The following is a 21,699-nucleotide window of genomic DNA, read 5'->3' as shown; positions in this document are numbered from 1 at the left end:
CACATAAACATATATAAAATATTAATCTGCATTGAAAAATTCAGCCATGGAAATAATGCAAAATTACAGAAAAGCATCCATTTGAGACAATTTGATTATGAGAAGAAGAAAAGCTAGGAGCCTGCCTTATGTTACTTGTACTGTAGACTGGATTTTTGATTGCACAAACTATGATGCTGTTGTGGTCTCTTGAATTAGTCCTTGTTCCATAAGCAGCCATGACAAACGTTTATCATGTTATATTTACTCTTATTTTACACTGAATTCCAACACACCAAGAATATTTTGATAATATACACAATAATGCCTCACGAGATTGAAAGTAGATTCTACTTTTCAGCCAAGAATATTCCGCAAAGATATGACTATCTTTGATAGACATGGATATCTGGCAACAATTCCCACCAGTGATATACACGTTGTCCCTCCTTAAATCCTTAAGTTAATCAGTTTGGAGTTGTATAACTTCGAATTCGTCCTGATTAAATTCCTTGTCCTATTTAGCACGTTAGCCGTTACTGTAAAGCTCTTTATGGCACAAAAAGCAAAATGCTTGTCCTGGCGTTCAGTTTTCATACAGACTGACCAATTATGTTACCACCAAATTTGCGTTCAGGGTATTTTTTAAATAGTTATTCAGTTTCTCATCCCGCTCTAAAATTCGAATCGCCACGTTTTGCAAACATGCTCTTCCCTCAGTTTCTGTTATGTGACGATTCATTGGGCAATTACAAAATTTTGACCAATCAGAAAGCTTTATACAACGATCCTCTGTTAAACAATAAACAGAACAAGTACTTATTTGAAAGCTCGTTGTGGAATAGGACCGGATAGAGCCTTAATTAAAATAAAGTTTCGGAGACGATTTAAAAAAATGGGTCCATATCGAGGAAATTCAGGTCAGGAGAAGAGCGAAATTATGTTATAAAATGGAAAACAAGATGAAAACTTGTTGGAGGGCAGTTAAATCCAACTGAAGTTAAACAAAAATGCAACAACAACAACAACAAATTTGAAAAAGAAATTTAACAAGGAAAGCTGTGGAAAGAAGTTATAAATTGTGACAAAAATAAACAATAAAATTACAGCTATCAGAAACAGGAAATATAAATGCTGCTGAAAATCATTCAAATTGTACAAGAAACAATAAATGTTATTTATAATATCTTATTGAGATTTTTATTGAACTGTCAGTGTCATATTACAATCACAAAATATCACTATATTTTCAGTCATTTAACTTTACTGACACACAAAAGCCAAATCCTAATTATGCCTTATTTAACTGATGTAAATGACTAAGTTCTTCATTCCGCCTAGATGTTGGTTAGAAAATAAACTAAGTCCAGATTCCTCCTTTCATATAATAGATGCCAGTGACTAAGTTCCTAATTCCACCTAGATGGTGGGTGGAAAATCAACCAAGTCCAAAATTATGCCTAAAGATGTATTTATAGCAGGAATTTGACAAAAGTCCATCTTAGAGTTAGACGGACTCTAGATGGATTTATCTTTGATTTCTCAAATTTTCCATGTCCGCCTTTGTATTAACCAGATTTTTAACATTTTAGGCAGATTCCGCCTGGAGCCTGCTTAAGTTCCAGGTGGAATCCGCCTAATTATTTCGTACGGGGGTTCATCTGTCTGTTTGCAGTTCATACTGGTTTGCCTTAGATCTGAGACCAAAAAGTATAAAATTCTGACACAAAATCAGATTCCAACCACGGACCAATTTTGGATAGAAAAAAATAGATTGCAAAATTTGAGGTTTTTCCTCTGTATTTTGTAGTGCAACTAGAAATTCCAGATTATTTGGTATCATTGTAGAGCTACATCTGTCTACCTTTCTATAATACCACCCATTTTAGTGTATCTTGCATGACCATGATGCTACAGAGCTCGGCAGTAGGCTACTACCTCCTGCCAAGTTAACTCATCGCTAGGGGTTAATGTGTTAACAGGGTTCTTCCTCTACCAAATTACTGGCTGCCATGTATGGCCTAACATGTGCTAAAAAAATCTCATCAAACCCATAACAACCAATCTTAGTAGAAAAAGGTATCATTGAGATTCTCCACCACTAATATGACATGCTTAACACAGTACTTAAGCAGGACCTGATAAAGTGCTTTCTGTTGGACTTGTTACGTGACATTATCATCTTCATACAAGGCATCATCATGACTCTCAACCATTAAAATGACAGAAATGTTCTTACTCTTACTTGGTACAAAGCATTAACTCCACCGCTAAAATGACACACTTAAAATACACAGAACAAACTCTGTCTCTGTACAAAGCATCATTGCTTTACACAGTACTTACTCTGTGTTGACATATTAGGCGTGATGGAGACTCTCCACCACTAAAATCACATGCTTTATTCAGAACTATGTCTTGGTACAAGGCATCATCAAAATTCTCCACTATTAAAATAACATGCTTTGCACTGTACATGTAAATTCCTTGCATCACCCAGACTCCATCACTAAAATGACATGCTTTTACACAGTACATGTACTTACTCTGTCTTGGTACAAGGCATCATTGAGATTTTTTACTTGATCTAGAAACCCTGATGCTGCTGCCTCAAACAAGCTAATGGCATGTTTCTGCAAGTAAAACAGAAAATAATAATAGTTTCTTGTTTATAATATGCATTTAATTTGCAAACTGTAAAGGTTCCAATTTATTCTTGTTTTTAGGATACTAAGAAATAAATAACCAAAATATAACATTTTTATCTTGATCATGTCATTAAAATGTAAAATTCATCAAAGACTTCACAAACTTTAATTCCCATCAAAAATGGTAAATTTCTTGTGTACTACTTGTTCATTCAATGAAAGAAATTAAGAATTTGACTGTTTCACTTTAACTCATTAACACCTGGTGTGATGCTTATGTGTCAGGAGATAGTACCCTACTTCTGTGCTCTGTAGTGTCTAGGTCATTTAAGATACAATGAAGTAGGTGGTATTACCGAAAAGTAAATAGATGTAGTTCTACAATGATACCAAATAATCTGAACTTTCTGCTTGCGTTACAAAATGCAGAGGGAAATATACATTTTTTTAGACCCATTTTTGTCTCATCAGAATTAGATTTTGTGTCTGTATTTTAGACTTTTTGGCCAAAGCTAATGTAGATCAGTCTGAACTGCACACAGACAGGTGAACCTTTGCAAGAAATAGGATAAGTTGAGGATTTTTAGTAAAAGTGGCCAGGATGGGTCTAATAAGTGAGGTAAAAAATCCAACTTTTACCCTTCTGCACATGCATGGGCAAAATAGCCAATGAAAAATGACGTTTCTAACACAACTAGGCATTACTTCTCTGAAAGCCACATTTCTGGTCTTATTTTGATCAGACTTGAAATGTGGGCTTATATCATCAAGACCTTGGATGGGTTTGATAATGAGTAAGATCCATGCATATTAATGAGGCAATTTTGCATCTGATTGGCTGAGATAATGACCAGTCTGGAGATCATAGATAGTTCTGATCCCTTTGTGATCATACTTGGAGTATATGCTAATATCATTCAGATCTTGAACAATTTTAATAATGAGCAACATCCTTGTATATTAATAAGGTGGACTTGCATCTAATTTAATGATTTTTGTACCACTCTACAAGCCATTACTCTGATCTCACTCAGTTCAAAACTGTACTAAGGACTTAATCATCCAAGTCTTGGACAGTATCTTGAAGACATACTTTTCATCAGATTTTCATCAAACTTCAATATAGGCTAAATTAATGATACCTGAATCTCTGCGAATGAGTTTGTTTTGCCTCTCAAGAACAAGAAACTTTATTTCTCATCTAGTTCCTATCAAACCTGATAAATGAGTTTATATCATCAAGACCAGTTGGTCAATTTTGATAATGAGAAAGTGTGTGTGTGTGTGATTTAGATTTTTAACGTAGCTTTAACAAATTTTCAGTCATATCACTATGATGTCTGCAGTGTAACAGTTTATAGTGATGTCTTAAAGAACTGGGGCACCATGCCACAGACAAGTAGCATGATGTCCCACCCAGTCACATTATCCTGAAACCAGACCGACCAGTCCTAACACTAACCTCTTAATGCTGAGCGCCAAGCAAGGCAGCTGTTAGTACCACTTTGGTATGACTTGGCCGGGGTTCGAATCCTGCGACCTCTTGCATCTGAGGTCGATTATGAGAAAGAGAATATGCATATTATTTAAGCTACTATCTTCATAAGACATTTTTTATCACGATATTGTACAACATGATAAAATCAATGTGATATAAAGTTTGAGAGTTTACCTAGGTTAGATTCTTAAATACTACAATAAGCTTGCTTAGTGAGATCATCAACTTTTAGGTTATATACACAGGTGAAGAATATCAGGCCCAGTTGGGCCTCTTGCTTTTATCTTCGAAAAATTCCTGTATTCACTATAGCTTACTCACATTTATTTCTGGGATGACTTCCAACAGAATGGTTTTTTTGTGTTCTAATTTGCAAAAGTTTTATGCTGAAAGTTTTACAATACTCAAGAAACAGTCTGTACCTCTGTTTGAGCAAAGTCCATCACTCTCTTGAGATTTTGATTGTCTTTCTCCTCCTCCAGCTTCTCCCAAAAGGTTTTGCCTGATTGCTGAAATTAAGAATTGACTTCCCTAATTAAAGGTGTAAACTTAAGATGCAATCTGGCTATGGTATATACTTTCAGAAGTCCATAACATGTTATTAAAAGAAAGAATGTTCCGTAGTTTTGTTATCTTATTGTTTTAGCTGTCTGACTAAACTGGGATCATGTTGTATTTTCGTTTTGTTTCTTTTCAAAATAATTTTTATCTCTTTTGTGTTAACATGCATTTCTGACCACTTTTTTATTTGCCATGAATATTTCAAGAACCACATGTATATGTCTGGTACTTTTGCATAGCAGCATATAATCATTAAAAATTATGTTACTACATGTAACTGATAATATATAGAAACCAGAATGTAATTAATAATAATTACATAGCTCATGTAAACAATGCTTTCAGTAGAATCCAGCAGCAATTGTAAATATTAACTACCATGCAGAAAAAATAAAATTCAGACAACACTGATGTTGATAAAACAATGCTGACCTCTTTGACAGGGCATACGTGACACATATAATTTCAAAAAGAACTTTTTCTTCAATGTTAAAGTACCGATACCACAATTAGTTGATAAAAATCAGATATTAATTTTATTTTGTTTGTTTTTCTTCGATTAATCTTAAAGTCATTTTTTGAAGCTATTATCAATGTCCATCTCAAAGGTTGAAATAGCCAGTACAACCACTATTAGAAGCACAGTCCATATATCAGTATTTATCCTGATTGGCCACAATGATGAGGTCTCACATAGAAAGCATGCAGTCCACTTTTTTAATTCCTTTATTCAATTTTTACATACACTTAACAGTTAACCTGTTGTGAGTAACCTATCCCATACAATGTGTAGCCATTACACAAATAATAAGAAAAGTTTCCCAATTAATAATTATATTTGTACCAATTAATAAATATAATTATACCAATTAATACATATATTTATACCAATTAATACATCTATTTATTCCTACTTCCTTCTGTACTGGTCAGAAAGGGCCTTCTGTGTAGGCCAAAGTGTATAATCTAGCATGGAAAAATCTATGTGGTGATGAACTGGACAAAAATATTGAGCTTGAATTAGTCAAGAAAAATGAATGTCACAGTGACCTTTTTGACTGTAAGGGTGTAGTACAAAAAAAATGCATTCAATTACCATGCATCATGTTTCTAACATTAACAGCACCCATATAGATCATGATAAGCTTATTGTACAAACAGATATGTATATATGATTTTAGCATGAGAACATAAAGCACAAATGTAACCAAAGCCAGTAACCTAATATATGGGCTATGATGACCTACTTCTGAATTGATAGAGTAATGCTCATCAGCATGCATCCCTCACCAAGTTTCATGGTATTATAGATGGGATAGTATTTCCATTGAATGCAACAAAAACAACCTATGTAGCCATGAGATAAACACAAAAAGTTGACCTAAGCAGTAAGTAGAGAGGTGTACAATCATCTAGTTATATGATTCTTGTATCAGAGTTAAAAAACCAAATTTAGCCAGTCAGTGAATCATGAAGTATATAGGTCACAATGACATGCATTTATGAAGATGATGTAGTGCTTCTCTTTATGCATCCCCTCACTAGGTTGCATGATTCCCATTATAACAGTACTTATACAGGATGCAAAAATCCTATATAGTAAAGAGTAAAGTACAAGAACCTAACCTAGGCCAGTAAAATGTCCAATGTAGGTCACAATGACCTATGTTTATTTTGTAAGGATGGGGTACTGAAATAGATGCATACAATCATCTATAGTTATAGCTGACACTGGGTAGTACAACAGCCTTTCTTTGTTTAGTAGAGTCAAGCTAAATTGTAATTGAGGTTTGATACCAGAACTAGAAATTTGTCATAAATCATGGAAGCCTCCATCAATAAGCCTTAGCTAAAAAGGGCCTAACTTTTAAAAAAAATATAAAAAATTGCCTGATCTTAAGATGGAGCAATATATATATTCATGGTTCATGATAATAATGTCTCCCAAGTTTCTGTTGGAAGTTTTCTACAGTAATCCCACTTGCAAAATATTTTGAAAGAGGGACAGATTAATGAAAAAACAGGCATAAATTAAATTGATAAAACATAAACCATATGAACTGAGCCATATTTATGGGAGGGAACACACACATATATGAACCAAGAACCAATGTTTGAAAGGCAAAATAATTTTTGACCATAAAAATCTTTTATAAAATTACTATGATGTCAATGGGTAACACTGACAAGTTAGATTTTTTAAAGTTTAATACATACCTCATCAGTTATATTGAGTAATTCTTGTCTGTAAAATCTGATAGGAAACTGTATCCAGGAATTCAAGTTCATGTTTTGTAAAATGTACTGGAAAAAGAAAATTGATTGAATAATTCTGTCATAAATTTATTTATGTATGAGTGAATTAATGTTTTATCTACATTGCAGCATTATCTCATAGATCAGATGCTATTGTCTGCAGTTCAAAATGCTTCTTAAACTCAATGGCCAGACAAGGGTTCTGCAGAGCACAGTCTCTCACCTGTGAATAGTGTTCTGATGACAGTGTTCTGCTTATACAGGTGAGACGAAAAGTGCTAGCATATAAAACTAAAATTAAAACAACTTTTTTTTTATAGAATCTTAATGTTGACTTCATCAATGCAGACAAGAAAGGAAACCTCTGTATATCAGAACAGACATACTAATGTTTGGAGAAAAATATTTGAAAATACATACTTAATAAAAAATGTCAAGAGAACAGCCACTACCTGGAAATCCATCCCTTTCAAGCTAAAAGGATGCTAACCACACCTTTTGGCTTCTTTAAGTAAAAAATCATCTGACAAACAGCTGACTGTTTGCTATGATAGAAATAACAAACTTGATTGGTCTCCCTTTGGATAAATGAATTACCGTAGTGCAAATGCTTTCACTCCCTTAAATCAATCAAAAGTAGTACAACCAGCACCATTACATTCATGCTGAATGACCTAAAAAGGTAATCTTTTATGCTGTCAACACAGGTCCCACCAGTCAAAATTTAGCTCTTTGGATGAAAGATCTCCAAGGTAAAGCTAGAATATAAACATTTCCACTCACTGTGACTACCATCATGCATTCCCTAATAGTCAAAATCAACTGAAATTAGTGACTGAATTCTGCACATAACACTACTGCTGAAATCCACCCCACAAATGTGAATTTTTTCCTTTGATTTTTATTACATGAGGTCTTATTTTCATTGTGTACTGGTTAACCATGGAAAATATAATTCGTTTAAATTACAAACATTTCACAGGACTGAATTGAAGGATGAATGCTATGTGCTTGATATTGAAACTTTCTGCAATGTAGGATAAGAGTGAAATGAACATGGCATCATTATAGGAGGTTATGAGACTGAGGTTTGCATTATGAGATTGAGGTTTGCAGCTGAGATCTGAGGATGATCTTTCAGTGGTATTTTAGTAGTGCAACCACATCTCTGTCCACAAGGTGGAGGTCAATGAAAGTAGCTATGGAATTAGAGAATGAGTGACGAGTTGCTATGGAATTGAGTACACAAACTATGCACACGACTGACTCCCAGGCATCTGTTGGTGGAAGTCACAATGGAGAGGTACTGGCTATGCTCACTTTCCTCAAGTAAGCCACCAAGAGCCAGTTGAGCGTGAAGCAAATATATTAGCTATGACTGCATGCAAGTGGATGTGTGTCAAGAAAGAATTTCTGGTCCATGCATAGAAAGGAACATGGTCCATGCATAGAAAGGAACATGGTCCATGCATAGAAAGGAACATGGTCCATGCATAGAAAGGAACATGTCAACATTCTTAGGCCCACACTGTCTCCTTCAAAGGCTTGCAGTACATGTGGTTGTGTAATTGCTGCAGAAAGAATAGTCTGTAGATGACTGGAATTTACCTCTTGCAGTGGTGCTTAGATAGTGATTCAACAGTAATTTGGTAACTGTTTGAAAGTCCAGACTTTCTTGGTTAGGAGGTCGACTGATGAACAAATTCTCTAAGAACTCACTGACAGTGCAGGAAGGATCAGACAGAAGATCATAGCAGAAGTCAGAACACTTCTTGAATGAATGCAAAAAAGACCAAGTCTTCCTGATATCATCAAATGTAGTAGAGGAGAAAGGGCTTGGAGTATACATCTTCAAAGTTAGAAATGTGAGGTGACAAAAAAGCCTTCTGCTATGGTAGCTTTTTTCATCGGTCCTTATTACCTGATTTACCAGTCGCAAATTGGAATGACTGACAGGATTTAACATAAAATCCTCTATCCATAGGGAGATCACTCTTGACTGACTTCTGTTTTGGAAACCTTAGCATTTTTATTACTAAAAACAAGCCTAAATTATGTCTTCTTTAACTTGTGAGGGCTGCATTTGCAAGATAGTTGGTGTTCTGATATTGTATCATGATCAGGTGATGTATTTGAAAAATAAATACAACTCTAAAGTTCCAACTGATTACAGGAACACTAATCTTAGAGATACAAATAGACAGGACTTTAAAAATGTTTAGCACAAAATCACAATACTGACAATAACATTGAAGTCACTTGCAAAAAACAGTGATACCATCTGTCTCACCAATCATTGGTGAGATAATAAATGGGTTTAATGTTTTATAACTTTCAGTGACTTGCTACCATGCATCGGGGTATAGTATTAAAGCAAGAATCCAATCAACAGACAAGACGTAAACAAGACTACTGGTAGTGATTATTACATGTATAGTCTCATCATCTTTTTATCATTTCATCATTGTGCATGTAAACGGTATTTAACACACTATCTGAAGTTTTAATCAGTCTTCAAATGGGTTCTTGTTTTGTCATTTTAAAAGTGTTAACCTCATTTGCCATTGTTTAACAGGAACAGAACCCATGAATGACATCTACTAATGATAAACCCAAAACAGTAGTAGCAAAGACCATGCAAAACTTAAAATCATCCACAGGCAAGACAAAGAAATTACTAATGAATAAAGATTTTCTTTAATTTAGTCACTAAGTGCACTAATAGGTTATTTTATTGGAAAGGAAACAACAACAAAAACATCTTTTGGATTTGAATGTAACATGTACTGGTTTCTTACATTAACAGCAGCTGAATTTCAGGCTATTACCTAGTAATGTTTTCCTTACCCTATTAATGGCTTGTACTACATCAGGTCTTCCATTCTCTTCTGCAAATTCTCTTGCTGTCAAACCATTCTATCAACATAGATGAGGCATTACTGTAAATTCTCAAGTTTGAACTTAATAAAATGTTAGCAAAAACTGCATATTTAATTTTTTTTTTTAAATTTGTGCAAACAACTGTTGATTACTTTCAGAAACATACTTTTAGTTAAAACTTCAATTACAAATTAAATTTTGTCACAAATTTTTAAGTTTGTCACGGTCATATAATGTACAATTTAAATTATAAGTAATATGAACAAGTAATTATGTATTTAAAAAAAACAGAAAATTTGAATGAAGTCTTTTGTTTGCTGGAGTGCTCACTTCTTAAATAACAAAAGGAGGTGGAGTGGGGCCCATCTCATCCATTTATATTCATTTGCCCCAAATTGTCTTGTACCCAAGACATGACTTGTGACTGAATAAAATCAAGAAACTAGTTGGGCATGGGATATAAACTTTGCATTGGAAGTACAAGATTATTGTTATTATGTGTGATGAAAACTAAAAGTACATCTGCTCCATAAGCCATTTAAAAGAGCCATAAATGGAATTGCCATTATTTTCATACAAAGGGGGGATTCACCCACCCCCTTCTAGCATTTTGAAAAAGGAGTTTTTAATTTTTAAGGGGGTGAGAGTATGAGAATAGTATCTATGAACAGAGCACTTTGAGCATGCTTCAACAAATGTGTGTATGATAAATAACTGGTAATGAATAAAGATGCATTACTGATATTATCAACACTGTGGCAGTGATTAATGTGTTATCACAATTGCACTACATTGTAGCTGTTTTAGACTTTAATTACAGCTGAATATCAAAATTCGCATGTCTGCCATTGTACAACCATGTCAAGTGAAGTTGGTCAAGTGCTTATGATAACTATATAATAAATGAAAGCTCCTCATTACTCCATTGCAAAAGGTCACTTAGTTATTTGATAATAACAACTGAACTATAATTCAAGCACTTACATGATATGTGATCAGAATGAGTGTTTTTAATCATAATGAATGTTATGGGTTTTGTTAAGCATGCAGCAAAGTGACTACAATTTAATTGCACTTATTCCTTTTTTAGGGGAAATGCATTAAATTTAGCAATAATACATACAATCATGTGTCATTAAGAAGACATTGGATCTGGTCTTAAAATTAAAATAAATGTTTACAGAAAACACAAAATGTAGATTTTATGCAAGAGTAAATACATATTTTGTCAACATTTTTTAACGTTCATATTTTACAACAAAATAAAAATTATTTGCCTCTTATTAATTTAAATTGCACTCACAAAAATAATGATAACTCTATCAACGTAAGTAAATTTGTTTACTCTCAAGATTCTATTCAAATATCTGACAGAGGTGAACAATTACACAATATCTGACCTTATTCCTGTCTAGAAGATTTGATCCAGACATCGTGTCCATAAGCCAAAATATTGTTGACACAGGTACACCTTCCAATATTGCTCTAAATAGGACTGTATTTCCTTCCTGATGAAAAGAGGATGCATGAAATGAAATGTTAAAAATAATTAATTTATAGTGACTGCATCAATAGTGTCAATAACCAAAATGAGGCATTTATATCCCCTGCATCAATAGTATCAATAACCAAAACAATGAATTTATATCCCCAGCATCAATAGTATCAGTAACCAAAATGATAAATTTATATCCCCTGCATCACAGAGTGTCAATTACCAAAATGATGAATTTATATCCCTTGCATTTACAGAGTGTCAATAACCAAAATGATGAATTTACATTTACAGAGTGTCAATAACCAAAATGATGAATTTATATCCCCTGCATCAACAGAGTGTCAATACCCAAAATGATGAATTTATAACCCCTGCATTTACAGTGTCAATAACCAAAAAGGATAATGTTAATATCTTCAATGAATTTTAAAACTGCATATGCATGAGTATGAATGGGCTGAAATCTACTATATCTACTTGTCTATTAGAAATCTACCATATCTACTTGTCTATTACAAATCTACCATATCTATTTGTCTATTAGAAATCTACCATATCTACTTGCCTATTAGAAATCTACCAATTCTACTTATCTATTAGAAATCTATCATATCTACTTGTCTATTAGAAATCTACCATATCTACTTGTCTATTAGAAATCTACCAATTCTACTCGTCTATTAGAAATCTACCATATCTACTTGTCTTATAGAAATCTGCCAATTCTATTTATCTATTAGAAATCTACCATACCTACTTGTCTGTTAGAAATCTACCATATCTACTTGTCTATTAGAAATCTACCAATTCTACTTGTCTTATAGAAATCTGCCAATTCTACTTATCTATTAGAAATCTACCATACCTACTTGTCTATTAGAAATCTACCATATCTACTTGTCTATTAGAAATCTACCATACCTACTTGTCTATTAGAAATCTACCATATCTACTTGTCTATTAGAAATCTACCAATTCTACTTGTCTATTAGAAATCTATCATATCTACTTGTCTATTAGAAATCTACCAATTCTACTTGTCTATTAGAAATCTACCAATTCTACTCGTCTATTAGAAATCTACCATATCTACTTGTCTATTAGAAATCCACCATATCTACTTGTCTATTAGAAGTCCACCATATCTACTTGTCTATTAGAAATCTACCATATCTACTTGTCTATTAGAAATGCACCATTTTTACTTGTCTATTAGAAATCTACCATATCTACGTGTCTATTAGAAATCTACCAATTATACTTGTCTATTAGAAATCTACCATATCTACTTGTCTATTAGAAATCTACCATATCTACTTGTCTATTAGTTGGGTCCAACTGCAAACAACATGGATCCTGACTTGCCATCGTATAGTGTGCCAGAAGATAGTTTGTTCTACTGACTACTCCTTAAAAAAACTGTTTAGACTCAGATCTGCCAGTACATTATGCAGCAACAGATATGGGTCTATGTGGCTGGATCCAACATATAAGTGAGTATATACAATGAAGCCTGGACCTTGACTGTGATAATGTACACAACATCTAAACATTAATTGTATCCTGAGGAATCAAACATGACAATGCACAACAGTCAGCAAGTTTGAGAAACTGGTCAAGTGCTTTTTACATCTACAGTTCCCTTTATCAAGGCAGATGACACAATAAAATAACAAATACAAATGTCAAAACATAAACAAAATATGTATTTACATAATGTTACATTATAGAAACCAAAATCAAAGAACGTAATTATTATATAATCCTCAAATAGAAAATAGAAAATTAGAAAATATATTTAAAAAAAGACTATGCTTGGAACTATTTACATTTTGGCAAACCAGGTATTTCAATTAGCCAAGAGCAGCCTCTTGTGTTAACCTGCACACATGTGGTTGTCAGTTAGTAATATAAGTCACATGTAACTATTTGGACTATTTAATATAATCAAGATTTGCTTTAATGACAGTATATACAAGACATTCTACCTCATTACATACGTTCTTCTTCAGGTGGAATGCAGTGATTTTTCATTTCCCTATATTCCCCATGTCTTTACTAAAATGTGTGCATTAATGTTGTCTACAATGAACATGTCCAGATGTATTATATCCAACATTATACTTTCCAATACTCAAAAGTATCTGTTTACTTTCCAATACTCAAAAGCATCTGTTTACCATATTGCTTCTATTTTACACTGATAATGAACAATTGTAGCATGCAAGTTGGCATGTTGAAATGTCTTACACAGTCTTTCTCTGTATGTTCTATTTTCTTCTGCACATTGTCCAAATATTTGGCTATGTTGGGATCCAAATCAGCATGGATGGCTTTGAAGAACAATGGCACCGTTGCTTCAGTCTGAAAAGTTTAGAAAGTCATTAGTCAGCTTCATAATGAACAAGGAATCTGCTACAAAGCACTACCTCTCCTCACCAATCTAATATTGACTGTCACTTCCCTCTTCCATCCCCACCGCCATTTCATCCCATACATTCATTTCCATTACATCAATGTTTCTAATTTCTCATGTGATTTAGTTGGACATGGATTCTGTTCAGACACATGTATTTATCAAATACAAATCAAATACTAGTCGATTTTTGGTCATTTTGTTTTTGCTCCTGCTAACCTGTTGCTAATGTGAGCAAACATTTGCTCAGATGAGCAAAATCTTGCTCAGGTCAGGAAATGCTTGCTCACATGAGCAAAGTCTTGCTTGTATCACAATTCCTGCACATGTGATTTTCAGATTTTATTAGATTATATTGCTTATCTGAGTTCTACCTAATTTGAGTTAGATTTCATGTGAGAATCTTGTGTGCAAATGGGTAGCCAATTTCAGTATGGCATACCATGAAAGGGATGTATCAGAATATTGTGAATTTTTTCAAGACTGGTTGAAGAGTCTTAAATTACTGTCTTCATTAGTATAGGTGGAGTTGTTTAATATTATGCATACACTAATGTATGCATATTATCATTTATTCCCCACAGTTCTGTTTAAAGTATAAAGAATGAAAAAGTCTGAGTAATTATTTACTGTTATTTTCTCTGCCCTAATTTAAAACTTGTTTTTTTGTTGTTGTAAAAATAACACTCCATCAGCTTCATAAGAAAGTGAAAGAAATCCATGTTTTATTTTGAAATAGCTTATTTTTTCTCAGGGTCATCTTAAGAGTCATAGATCATCATCCAGTGTCTCACCAATGGTATGCTGACAACACCCAAATATACAAATCTAGCCACCCAACTGAAGTTGATGCTACCATCCAAGGTTTAGCAAGGTGCATTTCTGATGTGAAATCATGGATGACATGTAGCAAGCTGCAGATGAATGATGATAAAGCTGAAGCCATTCTGATCACAACACAAAGACTTTCTCAGTCACATCCTTTACCTCAAACAATAAATATCAGTAACGCCAACATTAAATTCACACAGTCAGTATGAAACCTAGGTGTCACTCTGGACAGTACTCTCTCACTGCACCAAAAAGTCATGAACATATTGCAAGGCTGCATATCTTGAGCTGAGACGCATCAGCTCCATTTGCAAATATCTTTCAGTTGATGCCACTAAAAGACTTGTATGTTCATTAGTACTTTCAAGACTGGACTATTGTAACTCAATTCTGTCTGGTTCATCTCAATATCTACTTCAGAAACTTCAAAAAGTTCAAAACACAGCTGCTCAGATCATACTTAGAGTACCACGATCAGAGCACACCTCCCCGCTGCTCTGTACCCTACACTGGCTATCCATTCGATCCAGAATCAAACACAAAATTTGTTCTCTGTGCTACATTTCACTGACGGTCTCCAGTCCAACATACCTATCCGACATCACCCATGTGTACACACCAGCAAGACACTTACGCTCCTCTTCTGACATTCGTATTCTCATTATTCCCACTATGAAAATGAAGTCATATGGACAACGTTCTTTTGCATACCAGGACCCAGCAATGTGTAATGAATTGCCCACTGAACTTAGACACATGGACCCAGTGATCCCATTCAAGAGTGCTCTTAAAACTCACTTATTTCAACTGCAAGAACAAACTTAAAGACCTAATAATGTTCCCTACCTTAAATATTTTCAGCATGTTTTTGAAGTTTTTCAATTTCATGGTGTTTGTTTTTTGGTAATAATATCATTATATATGTTTTTTTTAATGTTATATGTGTTGTCTAATGTTTGTAAAGTGCTTAGAGCTTCTAAAGATTAGGTGCTATACAAAGTCCTCATTATTATTATTATTATTATTATTATAGTGAAGGTACAAAGTGATAGATAACATATTAATTCCAATGCCCAATACATTTTATGTACACAGCAATGTTCAATGAACATATCCAAGTACGATTGAACAAACAAGCATACAGTGTATACTCACTTATAAGTTGAATCTAACTTCAAACTGCACAGACCCAGATCTGCCAGTGCATTATGTGCCAGCACATCTGGGTCTGTGTAGTTTGATAGGAGTAACCAGTAAAACAAACATCACAGACTCTGATCTAAAGGCACAATTATGCTACAGAAGATAAGCATATTTGTTGTTAGCAGTTTGACTTGACTTATAAGTAAGTATATATGGTATGCGCATTACACTTAATCAAAATCCTTCATTAGCTATCCAAATTCTTAATTGCCCATTCAATTGTGTCTAACTCATCCAGCTGATCATCTTTGCTGTTGCCACCATTTTCAATACATTTCAGCTTTTCTTATAACATTGAGCTAACATCCATTTAAGTTACTGTTAATACCACATACTTAAAATGATTTTCTTAAGTGTTGTCATTCTTCTTGGCAAGGCACTCTGCTACAGTATGAATAAAGCTTGACTTATTCAAATTGGACTTGACAAGTTTATTTGAATGAATACTAACATCTAGCAGGTGTGGCTTCAAGAGGAATCAACCTGGAATAAATGCAGTGACCTTTTTATTCCTCCTCTTCTTTTCAGCATCCATAGTAATGTGCTAGATTCATTGCCAAAAGAGACGGTTCCCTTCCTTAAGATAGATCTCTTTAATCCACAGCACCCCATCCCTTCTATATCACATGTATGATAAGTCCTTTCAGGGCCTTTATATCCTTTAGTCCCTTCTATATCACATGTATGATAAGTCCTTTCAGTGCCTTTATATCCTTTAGTCCCAGGTTCTATATCACATGTATGATAAGTCCTTTCAGTGCCTTTATATCCTTTAGCTCCTTCACACCAAAAAATAATTATCATTGGATGCAACACATCACCTGCATCAGAAACTGCAAGGATTAAAGTTAGAGATTTTGTTGTTGTTGCACCAGCCATATGAATTCTCATGCATTTGACCACCTTGTTAATGACAGTCCAGCCAGGGGCAAGAGCAACGTACACTGAAGTTTCATCTACATTGATAATCATTCGTTAGCAAAATGATCATCTTCTCTTCAGGCCTTCACCAATTTTGATTTTATTTTCTCTTCAAATTTTTCTTGTAGACACTGAGACATAATGTATTTGCCAAAAGCACTAGATCATGTTGTTTTAAAAATCCTGTCTCCCAGTTCCTATTGGCTTGATAATTCAATGTCTGGTTGTTCACTTTACATCGGTTTCTTAACATCAGTACAGATAATGTCCACACTGATGGGGATTTGCAGATTTCACCAGATGTCCACCCACTTCACTATTTTTCCATTTTAATCATAGCTGAAGAACACTGGTCTCCCACTCATTTCTGAACTTTCTCATTCATTCAGCTGCTGAGAGAAATCTATTTTTGACTAATTTGCTGATTGTTGATTTAGACATTTTTAAATGTCTTGCTCATGTTAATCTAGATCCAAATCTATCAAAAAAATCCTGTGATAAAATCATTGACGAAAATGATAACAGTGTCTCAACATAATTTATACATACAGTACATTAAAAAATGGTATGAACATAAAACTGTAGTTAATCAATAGAACAAAAAACTTTAATTGCAGATATTTAATGGCCATGTTTAACAGTTTAATAGCTTCTAAAAGTATGTCACAGTGATCCAGTTTTGCTGCATGAAACACATGCATAAAATGTTGCAACCAGATAGTAACATTAATGTAAACAGATTAAAAACTATCAGAATTTGAGCCAAGATAATATTTTTTTTAAATGTTGAAAAAACACTGGAAAAAAAAGATAATTTACTTCTAATACTGTATTTCATGTAATTTTTCGTACACGAAAAAATATTTATTAATGTCAGTGTACAAAAAATGATATGTAAAATAAATAATTATCATTTGGTGGTACTGACCATGTACAAAAAATAAAGGGATCATACCTAAACAAGTTCCACAGAACACACGCTACTCGACAACCTAATGGTACAAATGTACAAAGTAAACATATTTTCTGTCTCATTCTGCTCTCAACTAAAGAATCTAATTACAATAAAAATAAAAGTACTCAAAAAGATTTTTGTTATTATTAGTGAACAAGAGAGAAAGAGGATTATGTCTCAGTGTGCAAGCTTGTCTGCATTTAGAGCATATGTAGCTGTTATGTTGTGTAATGTTGGCAAAATGATTAAGATGGTTTCAACATGTATTAGTTATGGGTATTATTTACTGGTAAATTGTATGCAATGACATGAGTCAACATTGTCAAGAAATTAAGTGCAACTTGTATTTTTACAGCAACAATAATCTCATTATCAAATTACAATAAAAAATAAAGAACTTGAAATTACACCTATCAATAAACACTGCTAAATCAACAATTCATTCTTGTATTAATTACAATGTACATTGTCACAACAACCACATGGCTATGCAGTGTTATTTACACGGTAATTAAACATGCTTATCGCTTTGGTTATCTTGTGGAAACCAGATTGAGGGCAAAAATGGACAGAAGAGGTAAAATCAGCGAGGCTGCCAGTAGGGAAATGAGGCTCTCTTTAGGGAAATGAAAATCTGTCAATGTGCTATTGAAGCCATTGTCCATACAGCAGATGTTATAAGGACAAGTGAACATACACATTACTTGTTATTCGAACTCGCCAATAAAGATAATAGTGGGGTATATCATAGAATAGATTTGCAATAAAATGTTATTTTTTTATTCAAAACAGAACAAGCACTTAAAAGATAGTATATGTTTATATACGGATCGATTTAACAGAGTCCATGACTTTAAAATTTATGATGGAAAATGACAAGGTTTTTATATTTCATGTTTGTATCACGATAATGAAACAATAAGACTAGTTGACCAATGGTCTGTGGTCTTCACTTTAGCATGTACTGAGATGCAATTTTTGTTGGATAAGAAAGCATTAAAGGGCTTCCAAACTCATTTTAAAATGTACGTGGTGTTTTATTACGGTGACGGACTTAATAAGGAGAACTAATTAAGTCCTTCATCCATTTGTTAATAAACACCAGTAGATATTGTAATGACAATGAGAGAGCTTATGCACATGGGGTGCCCACAGAATGTTTTGCGGGGAGGGGGGGTCAGGATTTTTGCAGGGGGGAGTGTAGTCAGTCATGGCCGGGAGAGTTAATATAGTAAGCAGTCTGAAACTAAAGCTGATATTTACTAAGCATTTTGAACTGAATCTTGTGATATATTTTCAGCTTAATTTGCATGATTAAACTTGTAGGAGTTTACATATATATATATATATATATATATCTGCAGTATGGTTTGGAGGAGTCATGTGACCCCCCCCTTGAGCTATGCTGCAGGCACCCATGCTTATGCATCAATCTTTGTATTTTCTCACCAACAATTAATTATTAATTTTTGAAAAAACAAAATGGCAATGCTGTATTTTCGATCTTTTTTGCAAACGTAAAGTAGAAATTTTATGTCTGATAATTTAATGGATTTTTTGAAAAATACAAAGTGATATGTATGAAAAATTTTGATACATTTAAATAATTATTATTCTCATAACTGGATTGTGTATTAAAAATTAAAGGGTACGAAAAATTACATAAATACGGTATGTGACAAGGATCCATCCTTACACATTACACATACATCTCAAGAGTTGTTTCAATAAGTTCACAGAAATAAAGTTAAATCTTGAACAGAAAAGACAGATGGATCCACCACTGCTCAGATGCAATCATGGCTGATAGATAAAGTCAGTCCTAAAGTGTCTCCAGCTTACCATAGCTAGTGGATAAAAGAGAGTTCTCACGCTTCTCAAAACCAATCATGGCTGCTGGACAAAGTAATAATAATAATAATAATAACAATAATAATAATGACTTTATTTAAGAGTCCTCCAGTTTCCCAAAACCATCTGTGGTTAATCAACGAAGTCTTCCAGCTTCTCAAACCAATTATAAACAAAGTGAGTCGTGCAGCTACTCTAATCAGGGCTGTTACAACTTACCAGGGATGTGTCCGATGTAATACTATCTTCTTGACTCTCTCTGACCCTAATCTGATTGACATTCGCTCCATTTTCCACCAGTAACTGCACCAGCTCAAGACTGTTAGCCTCAATAGCATGGGACAACAGAGTTTTTCCTTTGCGATCCTGAAATAATTCCATGATAAATACCATATATACCCATGTATTAGTTGGACTGAACTGCAGACAGCACAGACACTGATCTGATGATTGGACATTTTACAATGCAGCTGCAGATCTGGGTCTATGCAGTTTATTTGGAGAAATCAGTAGAACAAACAACACAGACCCTGATCTGCTGGAAGATAATATAATGCCAGATCAGGGTATATTTGATTTATATTATATATGGTAGATTGTGATCTGTTGATAACAGACACTCAATGGACTATATAATTTTGTCCATTATGCAATGTCCTTTACACAAAGGTTACATATAAAAGTAAACTAAAGAAAAGGAGGCCAGTATATGCTGTCCTTATTGAGTATTTGTCCTTTATATGAAGATGTACACTAAGACAAGTTTCATTATAATACTTTCATTATAATAACTTTGAAGAAGTAAATGGATTGAATACTTTTCTAAATATATTTTAAAAAATTAATATATGGAACAATTAAAATACACTGACAAACATTCATACAAGCATCCAGGACTGCTTTCAGTTAACTGCATGTTTTATTTTGAAAAACTACATCAATTTAATTTTTTCTCCTTAGCATCACATGCTTATCAAGAATTGTTTCATACGAACATTGAATATAGAAGGTATTGTTAATAGCTAAAAATATAATACAGACAAAATTATAGTAAAAAAATAGACACAAAATACAATCTATCATGAAAAATATTTCCTAGTAACATGTTTTTTCAAGAATACTTACCCAATCATAATACCTTAGGAGAACTACTACCTCCTTACAAATCCAGCCCTTCCTAATACTACTTCCAGGTGATTTTCCAATAATCTAATGCCTAGTTGTGTTAGAAACATCATTTTTCTTTGGCTATCTGGCTTAATGCGCATAAGCAGAAGGGTAAAAGTTGGAGTTCTTTTATTTATTTATTTTGCTTAAGAGACCTATTATTTTTGTATCAAGACCACTCTTTATTCCAAACGTCCATCTTATCCTACTTTTTGGAAAGGTTAATCTGCCTGTTTTCAGTTCATACCAGTCTGCCTTAGATCTGAGACCAAAAAGTTTAAAATCCGGACACAAAATCGGATTCCAACCACGAGCGAATTTTGGGTGGAAAATCAGGTCCAAAAAATTAGGTTTTTCCCTCTGTATTTTGTAGTGCAACTAGAACTTCCAGATTATTTGGTATCATTGTAGAGCTACATCTGTCTACCTTTCTATAATACCACCCACTTTAGTGTATCATACATGACCTTAACACTACAGAGCTTGGTAGTAGGCTACTACCTCCTGCCACTTAAACTCATCGGCAGGGGTTAATGTGTTAATGCTGAGTGCCAAGTGAGGCAGCAGTTAGTACCATTTTTTAAAAGTCTTTGGTATGACCTTGCTAGGGTTTTAGCCTGCGACCTCCCACATCCAAGATGGATGCTCTAACCACTTAGGCCACCAGAGTGGTCTACAAGTTTTACTGTTTCATTGCTAATATAAGCTGAAAATCATAGTGAAAATCTTTTTATTTGAGGCTTGAGATAGCGGATGTAATCCTAATGTATTTTGATTGGGTCCCATATTTGAGGCTGGTGTGGTTTTCTTTACAGCTGTTCATTTAAGCTCCTAAGTTTCTGCAGGGTTGTTCATTTTGCTTACAATGATAAATATTTATAGTTTGAACTGACAAATAACTCAACAAATAAACTAATTTACTTATTAATTAAACAAATGAACAAATATGTGTATGAATATAATTGTTTTCTTTATTCATTCATAATGTACACTGTATCACATGTACAGTATTCAACATAATACTCAAATATGCCT

At 33.7% G+C, this 21,699-nt stretch overlaps 1 protein-coding gene across 1 annotated transcript in view; it reads right to left on the bottom strand.

Annotated features, from left to right (window-relative positions):
* LOC149785516 (uncharacterized) overlaps nucleotides 1-21,699 on the bottom strand; it is an 86,564-nt gene that overhangs the window by 12,403 nt on the left and 52,462 nt on the right. Inside the window, exons 13-19 of the mRNA XM_089979318.1 lie at nucleotides 19,717-19,863; nucleotides 13,571-13,684; nucleotides 11,223-11,330; nucleotides 9,790-9,858; nucleotides 6,904-6,990; nucleotides 4,548-4,634; nucleotides 2,526-2,612 (exon numbers count right to left, since the gene is read on the bottom strand). Coding sequence (XP_089835444.1) covers nucleotides 2,526-2,612; nucleotides 4,548-4,634; nucleotides 6,904-6,990; nucleotides 9,790-9,858; nucleotides 11,223-11,330; nucleotides 13,571-13,684; nucleotides 19,717-19,863 — 699 coding nt within the window. The remainder of the gene's footprint in view (nucleotides 1-2,525; nucleotides 2,613-4,547; nucleotides 4,635-6,903; nucleotides 6,991-9,789; nucleotides 9,859-11,222; nucleotides 11,331-13,570; nucleotides 13,685-19,716; nucleotides 19,864-21,699) is intronic.

The sequence above is a fragment of the Sinohyriopsis cumingii genome, chromosome 13 (assembly GCF_028554795.1).
Source record: "Sinohyriopsis cumingii isolate HCF-2022 chromosome 13, ASM2855479v2, whole genome shotgun sequence".
NCBI classification, from domain to species: domain Eukaryota; kingdom Metazoa; phylum Mollusca; class Bivalvia; order Unionida; family Unionidae; genus Sinohyriopsis; species Sinohyriopsis cumingii.
The sequence above is the reverse complement of the archived record's forward strand: the minus strand, read 5'-3'. Positions and strand labels throughout refer to the sequence as shown.